Below are 12,055 nucleotides of genomic sequence, written 5' to 3' on the forward strand. Positions count from 1 at the left end.
CCCAACTCTCCCAGCCTGGCCCCATAGCAGAGGGGCTCCAGCCCTCGGATCATTTTAGTAGCCCTCCTCTGGCCCCGCTCCAACAGGTCCATGTCCTTGTCACCAGCGTTATTAGCTCTCTGGTACAAATGCACTCGCACCATAGATGACTTGGAAATCAGTCCATGTTTGCACCAAGCATTGAGGATACAGCGACAGCATGGATTTGTAATGCCCCGTCTTGCTTGTGAAAGAAGGCGATGCCACTGGTTTTGTGGAGACTGCAGAATACTGGAAATGCCTCTCATATACGTTGTGGGTATCTATATGCATGGGTTGGTCTTTCTGTGACACCGGTGCTGCTGCGGTCTTTTAAGGATTTGAGCTATTGAAATGAATGATGATGATGGTTTCCAAAGTGCTGGAAGAGCAGAATCCCATATTGCTGCAGAGTCCTGGAGGCCAGAAGAACGAATAGGGCTGCTGTGGCAGACGAGAGCACGCGCGGCGCTCTGGAGCTCCCGGCTGAAGCGGTGCCGGTCTTCAGGGTGGTGCAAGCAGAAGAGACGCTTCGTCCCTCCGCTCCCCATGCCTCCCCCAGGCTGCTCCCAATCCAGAGCAAAGCATTTTGCTGTCCACCGCGGGAGGCAGGGCTTTGCAGAGTGAAAAGCTGCGATGAGAGGTGGAAGGTGAGAGCACACCTGGAAAGAACTTGATCAGGGAACTAGAAACAGGTGCGGGAAATGGGATTTAAATTGCATTCGGACTCAGTCTAGTTTGAAGACACAGCGGATGCAGCCTTTTCTCATCACATTTGAGTTTCTTGGAACAGGGCCAACCCACTTGGACTGTGGACAGAAAAAAAAAAAAGTGAGAATTTTTTGAGTAGAAATAACTTTGAATTTCAGATGTCAGCTGTGAATCTCAGCCCTCCCCACCCCACAGCCCCTAAAGAGCGTGAGTAGCACTCTAGTCTGTAGCTGTGCTTGGGTTTTTACGCAATCAGTTCAGTCTTAGAATTATGCTCTGCTTTGGGCAGGTGAGGGTAATGTTCAGAGTCCAGCCAAAAAAATTATAACAGCTTCAGCTTAGCAATGATTCCTGTGTGGTGAGCGTGCCGGGATTCCGTTGGGGATATTTGCCTGTCTTCCTACAGGGTTTGACACCAGCATCCTACCCATCTGTAAGGATTCCTTAGGCTGGATGTTCAACAAGCTTGACATGAACTACGACCTGCTGCTGGATCCCTCGGAGATCAGTGCCATTTACCTGGATAAGTATGAGCCATGCGTCAAGCCTCTCTTCAACTCCTGCGACTCCTTCAAAGACGGAAAGCTTTCCAACAATGAGTGGTGCTACTGCTTCCAGAAGCCGGGCGGTGAGTTGTGCGGTCTGCAGTTCCGGGAGAAGTTGTTTGGGTTTCCCTGTGTTTTGGGTTTGGTTGATCTGCTTATAGGGATAGATATAGAATCATAGAATGTTTTGGGTTGGAAGGGACCCCTAGAGGTCATCTCATCCAACCCCCATGGTTGGGTATTTGGCAGTCAGCTGTGGTAAAAAGCTCTTTTTTCCAGCACTGGTGTGGAAGGGCATCGTGTAACCATGTTTAATGTCACAGGTGAGCTGTATTAATATCCCTTGGTCACTAAACCAAAGAAGTAATCAGCACCAGCATACACAGCCTACAAATAAGCTCTATGGCTGATAGACAGCTCAAGAACTGACTCTTTTATTAATGCAGAAATTAGTCAGCGAATGGTAAGCTGGAGAGCTGGCGTTATGTCCGTTTGGTGAAAGAGAAGAAAGGCATTTTGACAATGAAAACGGCCCCGAACGCTATTCTCAACTACAGTGTGTTGCAGGGTTGGGGTTTTTTTTTAATTAGTGGAGCTAATGACATAAATTTGTTTTGCAGTACAGTAGCAGCATATGGGCCTCTCTCGTTCCCAGGTGTACAGTAGTCTGCATTTCATGTCAGTAGTGAAGCCAGTCATTACGGAGTCTGTCCCGTACCATCTGGAAGCTGATTCTTGTGTATTATATTTTAGGTCTTCCTTGCCAGAATGAAGGGACCCCTAGAGGTCATCTCATCCAACCCCCATGGTTGGGTATTTGGCAGTCAGCTGTGGTAAAAAGCTCTTTTTTCCAGCACTGGTGTGGAAGGGCATCGTGTAACCATGTTTAATGTCACAGGTGAGCTGTATTAATATCCCTTGGTCACTAAACCAAAGAAGTAATCAGCACCAGCATACACAGCCTACAAATAAGCTCTATGGCTGATAGACAGCTCAAGAACTGACTCTTTTATTAATGCAGAAATTAGTCAGCGAATGGTAAGCTGGAGAGCTGGCGTTATGTCCGTTTGGTGAAAGAGAAGAAAGGCATTTTGACAATGAAAACGGCCCCGAACGCTATTCTCAACTACAGTGTGTTGCAGGGTTGGGGTTTTTTTTTAATTAGTGGAGCTAATGACATAAATTTGTTTTGCAGTACAGTAGCAGCATATGGGCCTCTCTCGTTCCCAGGTGTACAGTAGTCTGCATTTCATGTCAGTAGTGAAGCCAGTCATTACGGAGTCTGTCCCGTACCATCTGGAAGCTGATTCTTGTGTATTATATTTTAGGTCTTCCTTGCCAGAATGAAATGAATAGAATTCAAAAGCTAAGTAGAGGGAAGAGTCTGTTGGGTAAGTTCGATTACTTACTATTCATTTGCTCAACTAATTAAAGCTTCTGTGATTATTGTAACTTTATATGCAGTAATGGTTTTTCAATTAGAGACTAATGTTTTGAGTTGGGAATATGCGCCACGGAGTGTAGGCCTGACACTATGAAATTAAACAAATAATGATAGCAACATACAGAACAGGCGTCAGCACGGCAGCGGCTTCGGAACTAATTTACAGCTCTCCAGAAATGCAAACTGTGCCTGCACAGAGCCTAGCACCGCCTTCATCACCTGGGAGGTCAGGGTAAGGACAGGCTGGACACTCAAGCCTCCTGGTTTTGAAGGGTGGCTGAAGGTGCCCCGGCGCATTGCCAGTGGGTTCGTGTCCTCTCCCAGTTACAGTGCAATGTATGTATTCATCGAGGTTCATTTTTGACTGATCACCCTTAACAATGCTTCAGTATATTCTGCGTATATGAAAACAGGAATGAGTATCCCCCCCTTTCAGGCAGCCCTGCAGGTTGCTCCGTGCCGTAAGATGTGATAATGCCCGCCCCGCTCTCTGTTGACTACTGGGAGCCTGAATTGACCCAGAACTTGCACTGCTCTGATGGATATCTAAAATTAAGTGAAATAAATCCCCATATGGTGTTTTTCCCATTTAATTGCTAAAAAAATCAGATTGAACAGAGTAAATTTACGGTAACTAATTCCATACCCTAAAATCACAGAGGGTTGTGTAGCCTAGCATTTATGTGGTGGTGTCTTATCTTATCGAAACTTGTGTCCTCGTGCATTCGTGTCCGTAGATCCAAAGCACATGAGGCGTAGCAGCACGGATGAAAGTCGCCGCTTACGGAAAGCGCCGCATTCCGCCCTTGGCGAGTCGGGCGTCCCCCAGCCCCAGGCTGCCAGGCCCATCATCCAGACCCCGTGCCAGGTTCTTGCAGCATCGCCAGCGGCAGCACCGAGCGTGCACGTCAGCTCTGCTGAAACGCTGCTCAGGTTGCAGCCTGCTGCTCGGGTTGCTCTCACATTTTAGCCTCCCGCTTAGCCTGATACGCAGGAGCAGACCCTGCAAAGAGAGCTGCTGCAAAGCTCATCCTTGCCAAACCCTGCCGTGCCCAGACCCCACTGCTGTCGGGACTCAAGGGTCAGACACCTTAGAAACAATCCCAGACTGGATTCTTTGGTTTAAAAAGAGAATAAACATTCCCAAAGGCCCCAGGGACTGTGGTTTAGTTCCATCGTCCTTTCATAGCAAGCTCACATAAAGATGAAGATGTTTCAGCATTACAGCTCCCGCTGTTCGTGGCTGTGGGAGTGAAGGGAGGATCGATCGCTCAGTTGTGTGTGTGCTCCGGTCAGTAAATATTTTGCATTTGTGTTCGAAGGCACGGTGTGGCAGAGGAAGTCGTGGTGTTCCCCATCTCATAGGTGTCATGATTTTCAAATCCACCTAAAAGAATAAGAAGCCCAGTTCCTAATAGATAGCTTTGGCTAGCCCATATTTATTTTACGCTTTGCTGTTATTTGCTGTATGCAATAAATGTCATCTAGGTTGAAACATAAGTGGTTTGTTCCAGTGTGCGGGGAAAAATGATGGCTGTATCATGGGTAGTACAACACGCAGGCAGCTGTAGCACGTGTCACCGGGAGCTGATCACAACAGCAGGGGTAAAATGACAAAGTAAAAGCACTAAGAATGGGGCCCTACCACAAATAACATCTAGTCAGCTGTATTAGGGAAAAAAAAGCATGAAAGTGGCTGAGCTGAGCAAATCAAGAAGTGTCAGGCACAGCTTGTTCCACAAGCTAGAAAATTATAATACAGCGAGGAACTTTTTGCTTCACCTGCCTCAAAATTCTGCCTGCATAAGGGCAGCTGCCTGTGAGCTTTTCGTCTGACCTCCCAGCTCGTGGTGCTGTGGGGAACCTTGCCTGGCCTCGCACCATCATGCAAAAGCAAACCAAAACACATGTGACAGAACCACGCTTGTAGCAGCAATAAAGATGGAAAAGAGAGGTGACTGCACAGAAACTAGGCTTTAATTGTCCTCTTTCCTTCTCTGTCCCTGACACACAGAGTGCAGCACTTACGGTCCGGGCAGTGCACACGAAGAAGACTTCTCTTAACTCGTACCCGTTGATAAAAAGTGATGACTTTTGGTATTTTGTTCTCTGTGTGTTTTTCAAAGCACATGACAGTTGCAACAAAGCCCTTCAAAGCCATTGCCATTAGCTATGCTGAATTCGGAGGCTTTCAGAGAGAGCCTAGCGTCCCAGGGGGCTGAATTAAAAAGTAAACAGCGCTATTCATCTTTGCCTACCAGATTTATCTCGAGTACAATTAACTGCAGAGAGCACACTTCGAGAGCATACAACTGTGCAGCCTGATAATGCTTCTCCCACATCACGAAGGTGATAAACTTCTGCTCCTGTCGCTGTTTGCTTCTGTACTGGCCCCGTGGATTCAGCTCACTTAGTGGCCAACACAGGGCGCTGTGTGCCGCCTGGCACTTGACACTGTCAGGCTGTTACCTGTCTGCTTCTCTATCTTTAGAGAAGATGACCTCTGAGGAAGGGGAGTATTATACAGATAAGGAAATAATGCAAAAAAAAAAAAAAATTAAAGCGAGAGAGAGAGGTCTGGATCCATAAAGAGGATATAGATGCAGCCGTGTTGATCAAGGTTGCGTGGAATAATTCAGTGCTCCCCAGGACAGAGTGAGCGGGGGGAAGCAGGATTCTCCAGCCTGAGGCAGCTCCGTGGGGAGCAACCAACATTTTGTAATGCTTAATAATAAAGCTGGGCCGTGGGCGGTCACCTCCGCAGGTGTGGGGAAGCACCGGGTGTGCAGGAGCCTCCGGGGGGGGAACGAGAGCTCCCTGCTCCTTCCAGACCCTGCGGGCACCAAACCAAGTTATGGGGTGAGGTGTCCCCACGAAATGGGCTGTCCGGATGCCGTGCTCCAGGATAGCTGAGCTTGTAGCCAGGGCTTATTTCTGATGAGCACAGGGACCAATTTGTGTAGCGCTTACAGGCCGAGTCGTCGCGCCGTACAGCGCTTGCTCCCAGTGACCCCCTGTCCCCACCAGGTTGCTGCCTGCGCCGGGCACGTCGGAGCGGCCGCGCTGCAATTGCCCCTCTGCTGGCTGGCAAAGACGGTGACATCAGTACATGTAGCTCAATATTTAAAGCTCCAGTGCTGCGTACAGGTTGGCACAGATTTCCCATGCAGAAGGAGGAGTCCCTTCCACTCTTCACAGTGACCCGAAGCCTGAATCCGCACCACACACAGTTACGTTGGCAGCGAGCCTGGGCCACAATTTATTTTTAAGTCTATGGCTTTTACAGGCAGTGTGGAACGTTTCAGTTCCTTGCAAGAAAGACAGTGAAGCTATACAAAAAGGCCTCTTTCGAAGAAGGGAAAGGTTGCATTGCCCAAGGAAAAGAGAAAGCATGAGCCAGTTTAAAATGCAGAGGCCGTTCTCAGCTCAGCCCGCAGTGCCACTGAGGTTCCCCCTTTGATTCTTCCCTGGAGCCAGGGAAGCTCCTGACACGGGTACAGTGCCGCTGGGTTACACCAGCTCAAAATCAGCCCCTGGACACTTTTCCCAAGGTTGTGTATAGTCCGAAAAACGCCTGGCGAGCTTAACAGAGAGAGGACGTGAGCATAAATATGAAAAAAAAACCCTTTTCTCAATCAATATTGAAATAAGGGATTGAACCGTGAGCATTGATTTGCAAAAACCTGCAAAGGCAAATACATATACATGGTTATTAGAACTTTTTTTTATAAATAGTGACAAGGAGGCTTTGGTGGCCATCAGCATGGTTACATTTGTACGTCAACATAATGTGGTACCTGTAAGCAAAGCTGCTGTAAGGTCACGCTTTGAAGTGATCTAAAATACACTCCCTAATGGATGTGAAGTGCTCTCCAGAGCTGATCCGATGACACACAAAGATTTCTCCAGATGTTCAGAGGTTTCTGTTCTCATCTTCCAGCCCTACATTAGCGGCACTCAAACGTTACACAGGATCTGCCATGCGAGGAGTTTGGAAATAGAAGGATTCACTTTGTATTGATGTGTGTGTGTGTGCGCATGAGATTGACTGACTTCCACTTTTATGGCTTTTATATAGGAAATGTCGTGACATTTGGGCAGCACCTTCTCATTCATTTTTCTCTGTAAGAAATGTAGTGGCAATAGCCCCTTTGACTCATGAACTGTCTGAAGAGATGCTGTGCACATGGAACTAGTTAAAAAACTTACTGTGTGACCGGTAAATCACTGCTATCTTTGACAAAGGAGACAAACACTTTCTCAAAAATAATTTGAGACGAGAAATTTGGGGGCAAGGGTGGGTGTCTACTACGTCTCAAATTCAAGTGATTGGCAAAGGGAAAATGACTGTAGCGACCTCCTCTGGGAACACAGCTAGCTCGTCGCGAAGGGCGCAAGGGCTTTTCCCATTGAAGTACATTTGCTGTATCTGCTGAAAATGGTGGGAACAACAAACCGGGGTTCTGCCGAGAGCGTCCCTGCCTGCAGCAGCCAGAATGAGCCACGCTCTGCAAGGCTGAACCATATTGGTTTTGTTGTGAGACAACTCTTGGGCTTCAAAGCCTTCCTGCCTTCCAATCCTCTCGTCCCGCTCAGTAAAGCATAGGCATTCCTTCTCCTTTTGTACATGCGCACGCCCGGAAAGTGGGAAGCTGTGCTTGAGATTAGTATGAATAGCAAGCAGATGGCAGCCACCTTCCAGGGATAATTACAGCGTTGTGGAAAGGCTTGCATGATAAACACCGAAGGAGTGCAAATGGAAGGGAAAGGCAGAATTAATGAAGTTGGGGCAATAATCCAGTTGGGAAGAAAAGTTTAAACCCAGGAGTTAAATCTGAAAGGGGCTCTGTGGGAATATTAATGATTCAGGGACAGAGTGAACCCAGCTCTAGTACCGTACGGCATCGCTCCCCACGTGCTCTGCGTGCACAAACATGGTGCACGGGGCAGTGACCGGGGTGGCTAAAAAAAAAGCCTTCCTGCTCCCTTGTAGGCACGGGGTAATCAGAGGTATTTTCTTGCCAACGTTGTAAAGATCTTCATGTAAATAAGCGACAAGTTCATAACACTCCATGTACCTGCAGAGTCTTGCGTGACTGACTATGCCCGGTGTTTCACGCAGGGGCGTTCATCCCGCGGTGCAATGACGAAGGTTACTACAAAGCCACCCAGTGCCATGGCAGCACAGGGCAGTGCTGGTGTGTGGACAAGTACGGGAATGAGATAGCCGGCTCAAGAAAGCAGGGGCCAGTCAGCTGTGGTGAGTAACGATGTGCTTCCCTCGGACAACGAAGGAATTAACTCTGGGGTGAGCCCTGCCATGGCCCTACGAGGGAGTGCGATAGCAAAAGTGACAACAGGCAGGCGTGACGGCCGGTGTCCACAGTGCGCCGGTGGCGTCCTGCTCAGAGTACACACGGGGCCGTTGGTATTTACCTATCGGTCCTTTGGACTGGGGGTGCAGCAGAAGTCAACAGGCAATAACTGCTGGTATTTTTGCTCCTAGCCTGGAAAATGCAGCAATTGATACTAAGGCCATGGGCTTGCTATGCATGGTTAGCAGATATATTGGTCTGTACACTTTGGGACGCACATTTAGTAGGACTTCTTGAATAATGTCTTTCCAGGCAAAGGAAGGCCTAAATGCGTACAATTTTATAAATGAACAGCCAAGCCCACTGAAACTGCTGACAGAACAGTAATATGTGAAATCAGCAATTAGCTGTTACACCTAGGCAAGCAAGGTTTCAGGCGCATCCTTCGGCGCGCGTCAGTGATGGCTGTGGATGCAGCTTCCTTCGGGAGGAACAGGCAAAGCAGAGACCTGAGAGGGTCCAGGATGCCCCGAAACACATCACAGAGGTTAGGCTCAGGAGCTACATTTGCAGTGTGGTTTATGCGCTCAAATAAAATCAATTTGTAAAATATTTTTAGCCTGGTTTACAGAGTTGTGATGGGATGAAAGCATTTACAAGCGAGTAATGATTTTCTGGCCTGCATGCGTGCGAACTGAGATCTCCAGTCGCGTCCCTAGGAGGAGGTCGAGGCGTAGTTTTTCATGCAAGTAAATTTCTCAGCGTAAATTGATATATATTTATCCCCGTTCCAGATGAAAATTGAAATTTAGGGGTTGTTTCATGAATACCTGAACCCATGAATTTAAAAAGCAAGACTGCAAATGGCAGTGGCCTGATGACTGACAAGGGTAGGGATGAATGAGGGATTTGGTGTCGTGGGAGGGAATGACCTTTCCTGCTCACCTGTTTCAGAAGAAGAGCAAGAAACCTCAGGGGATTTTGGCAGTGGTGGATCCGTTGTGTTGTTGGATGATTTGGAAGAGGAACCTGAGGCAGCAAAAAAAGACAAAGAAGGGAAACTGAAGATTCATGTAAGAGCAGCTAATGAAGATGATGAGGACGAAGATGACGAGAAGGATGATGAAATTGGTTATATATGGTAGTGCCCATCATAACGAGGACTCACATTTTGCACAATATTGCAAGTCACATCATATGTCTGCAATTGTATCTGAGAGTATCTGGCACAAATAGTCCCTCTCCACCGAGTTTAATTTTGTATGGTCTATTTAATTTGGAAGACAACTTTTTTCCCCAGCAAGGACTGTTTGGAATACAGCTTTTGTTCAGTTGGTTGGGGGGATTTTTGTTCTATCCACAGGGGCAATGAGTTTTGTTTCAAAACCATTTCATGTCTTAATCCTCACTTGCACAGCTTATGGAATATGTCCTGTGAAAGAAGAAGCGCAGAAGGGGCTCAACAGACCAATACATGGCTTAAAAGGCCCTTCTCATGTTAGAGAATTTGGGTCGTGAAGTGTTACCTGGATCATATCAGGAACAGTTATTTTTCTTTCAGGAAGAAGGAAAAGTAGGTGCCTCATTTTCTTACCCATATTTGTTACGATCCAGTAAAGAGCAAGTCTCTCTGGATAGTTGGGGGGTTGGGCTAGATGACCTCTAGGAGTCCCTTCCAACCCAAAACATTCTATGATTCTGTGATTCTGTGATAGTGACATCTGGCTGCCCAGCACCAGGGGGTTAATCCAGAAAGAAACCCACTGGTGGGATTCTCTGAGAGCAAGTCCAACGGGCTTAGCCCAGCCCACGCTGGAGGCAAAGCTCCCACCAGAGCCTAGATCAGCTCGCTGACACTGCTGAGTTGGTTAAGGAACGCGGCCTTGAGCTTAAGAGATGCTGAGAACCTGCAGCTCTCATGGACCAAGGGAACAGGCAGGGAACAGGCTCCATCTGCCTTTCAGTGTGTTTAAGGAGAGAGTGTTTCCTGAATTTGTAGCATCATAACCCCTTCCATCGCTGGTCCTCAGTTCCTGTCTGCACGCCTTTGCGCGGATTTGCAGCTGGGGGGGCTGCACTTACTCGTAGCAATCCCTGATTCCAGAGCTGCCAAACACGCTAACTATCAGAAGTAATAGGCTTTCATTTCTTTAATTTAAACAGCTAATATTTATTTGGCCTGTTTAAAAAAGCAACTTCAGGTGGTCACATTCCAAAAGCGTAACCCCTTGCTCAGCGCGACAAGCTGCACGCTCGTCACACAGAGGTGTAGAACAGTATTAAAATACACCCCGTGGTTCCTGCAGCACCGCCCTTAAATTCATAGCGCCTCAACTGCATCCCAGCAGATTGATATCAAATTGGTTGCTGTGTCCTTTCTGCAGGTCTTTGGTGCGGTAACGTCCTGCATAACATACTCTTCTATTATTTTTACTGGGTTTTGGACACAGTGAGAATTACCTTAACCCCACGCTCACGTTAGGATGCAGATAGAAGTATTTTAGCAGCGCCTGTGATTTGCCTGTTGGTTATTTTGCAGAATGGAAAATGTGCTTATTACACAGAAAGCTAATTACGAATTTTTTTATTTTTTTTTTTCTCTTTCTTCCCCTTCTGAGTTAGTGTTGGATACAGAGGTGGAGGCAGTCCGGAGCCGACCCGTGGCTGGTTGCATACACACTCGAAAGCAGGACCATGCCCTGCTGGTTGGCAGAAGTCACTGTCCCAGGGCCAGAGGCCCAAGGGCTGTGGTGCTCAGCCCTCCCCAAAGCCAGGGCCCACGGCAGAGCCCCCTCCCCACAGGCAGGACCCCTGCTTTCCGGCACACTCGGGGGAGCGGGACAGGAGAGGGGCCCCTTCCAGCCGACGCGTGTTGCAGGGGCTCGGTTGAGTTGTCCTCTTTCATTCCCTCTTGATCTAGAGCAAGGACCTGAGAACAAAGAGCAAGCCTGCAGAATGGTTGTTAATGCAAAAGGATGGGTGAAAGTGTGAGGAATTTGTTGTGTGTGTTGGTTCATGCCCCCGCAGCCTCTCAAAAATCTGCCATCGCAGTCATTTGCAAAAGGCCTGCAATCCGCCCTGCCTCAAATCCCTTTGGTTTTCCTAAGCTTTGGAAAAATTTATTTCAAAAAAAAAAAAATCATTGCGTGTACACACATGCACGCACGCACGCACGCACACACACACACACACACACTTTTCCTACTTGCCTTTCATAGAAATGCTGCTGACTTGCAGGAGGGCCGGCTCCAACCAGCATTTCTGGTTCCCTAAATAGTCTGATTTTGTGAGACGCAGTGGAACACCGGCAGGCGCTTGCTGCTCAAATATCGGGGCTGGTTTTCTGCTGGTGGGTTATTAATTAAGCCCATACTTCCTGGGGCCAGCTCTGCTGGCCCGCACAGGACCCGCCTAAGGCACAGAGTTGCCACTACACTCTGCCATAAAACTGAGCTCCACGCTCAGTAGCGTTTGCTTTACCTCCTACCTGCACGCACCCCACTATTTTTTATTTTTCCTGCAGTCCCGTGTCCCTTTGCAGCAGCTTATCCTGGATGGCTGCAGCGCTTCAAAGGCCACGTAGTAAATCCCTCCTCCTGCCCGTGCCTCACCCGGTAAAGCTTAACCAAGCCCTGGCAGGCAGGTCCTGGGGCCAGGGTCTGCAGCCCTTCCCTGTCACCTGCACACACGCAAGGTGGGTCGATAAACGCTGGTATCAGCCTTTAATGGTGAACTGGGCAGCGTCTCATGGGCTCACCAGTTCAACTGAATTGCGGGTCCTGGTTGAGTGGCTCTGTGCCAGCAGGGCCAGGCAAGAGGGCAGATGCCTCGGCTGGGGCAGCTGACTTCGGGCAGCACCGTCCCCTTCTCGCACACAAACACCCAACACCCCTGTTCTAAGCCCACTGGCCCGGATTCAGGAGGACGCCCCCGAGCCAGGAGATCGTTCAGTCATTCCGTTGTTCCAGTGTTCTTCCGACCCAGGGCCAGGATGGGCAAAATGCCATTTTAGTGACGAGGTC

General features: G+C 48.4%; 1 protein-coding gene across 1 annotated transcript in view; it reads left to right on the forward strand.

Annotated features, from left to right (window-relative positions):
• Positions 1 to 9,178, forward strand: part of SPOCK1 (SPARC (osteonectin), cwcv and kazal like domains proteoglycan 1) — a 312,440-nt gene extending 303,262 nt beyond the window's left edge. The window contains exons 8-11 of the mRNA XM_009641751.2: positions 1,136 to 1,357; positions 2,603 to 2,665; positions 7,841 to 7,978; positions 8,988 to 9,178. Of these exons, the coding sequence (XP_009640046.1) occupies positions 1,136 to 1,357; positions 2,603 to 2,665; positions 7,841 to 7,978; positions 8,988 to 9,178 (614 nt within the window). The remainder of the gene's footprint in view (positions 1 to 1,135; positions 1,358 to 2,602; positions 2,666 to 7,840; positions 7,979 to 8,987) is intronic.
• The last annotated feature ends 2,877 nt before the right edge of the window (positions 9,179 to 12,055 follow it).

Source organism: Egretta garzetta, unplaced genomic scaffold (assembly GCF_000687185.1).
Source record: "Egretta garzetta isolate BGI_Z169 unplaced genomic scaffold, ASM68718v1 scaffold147, whole genome shotgun sequence".
In the NCBI taxonomy this organism is placed as follows: Eukaryota; Metazoa; Chordata; class Aves; order Pelecaniformes; family Ardeidae; genus Egretta; species Egretta garzetta.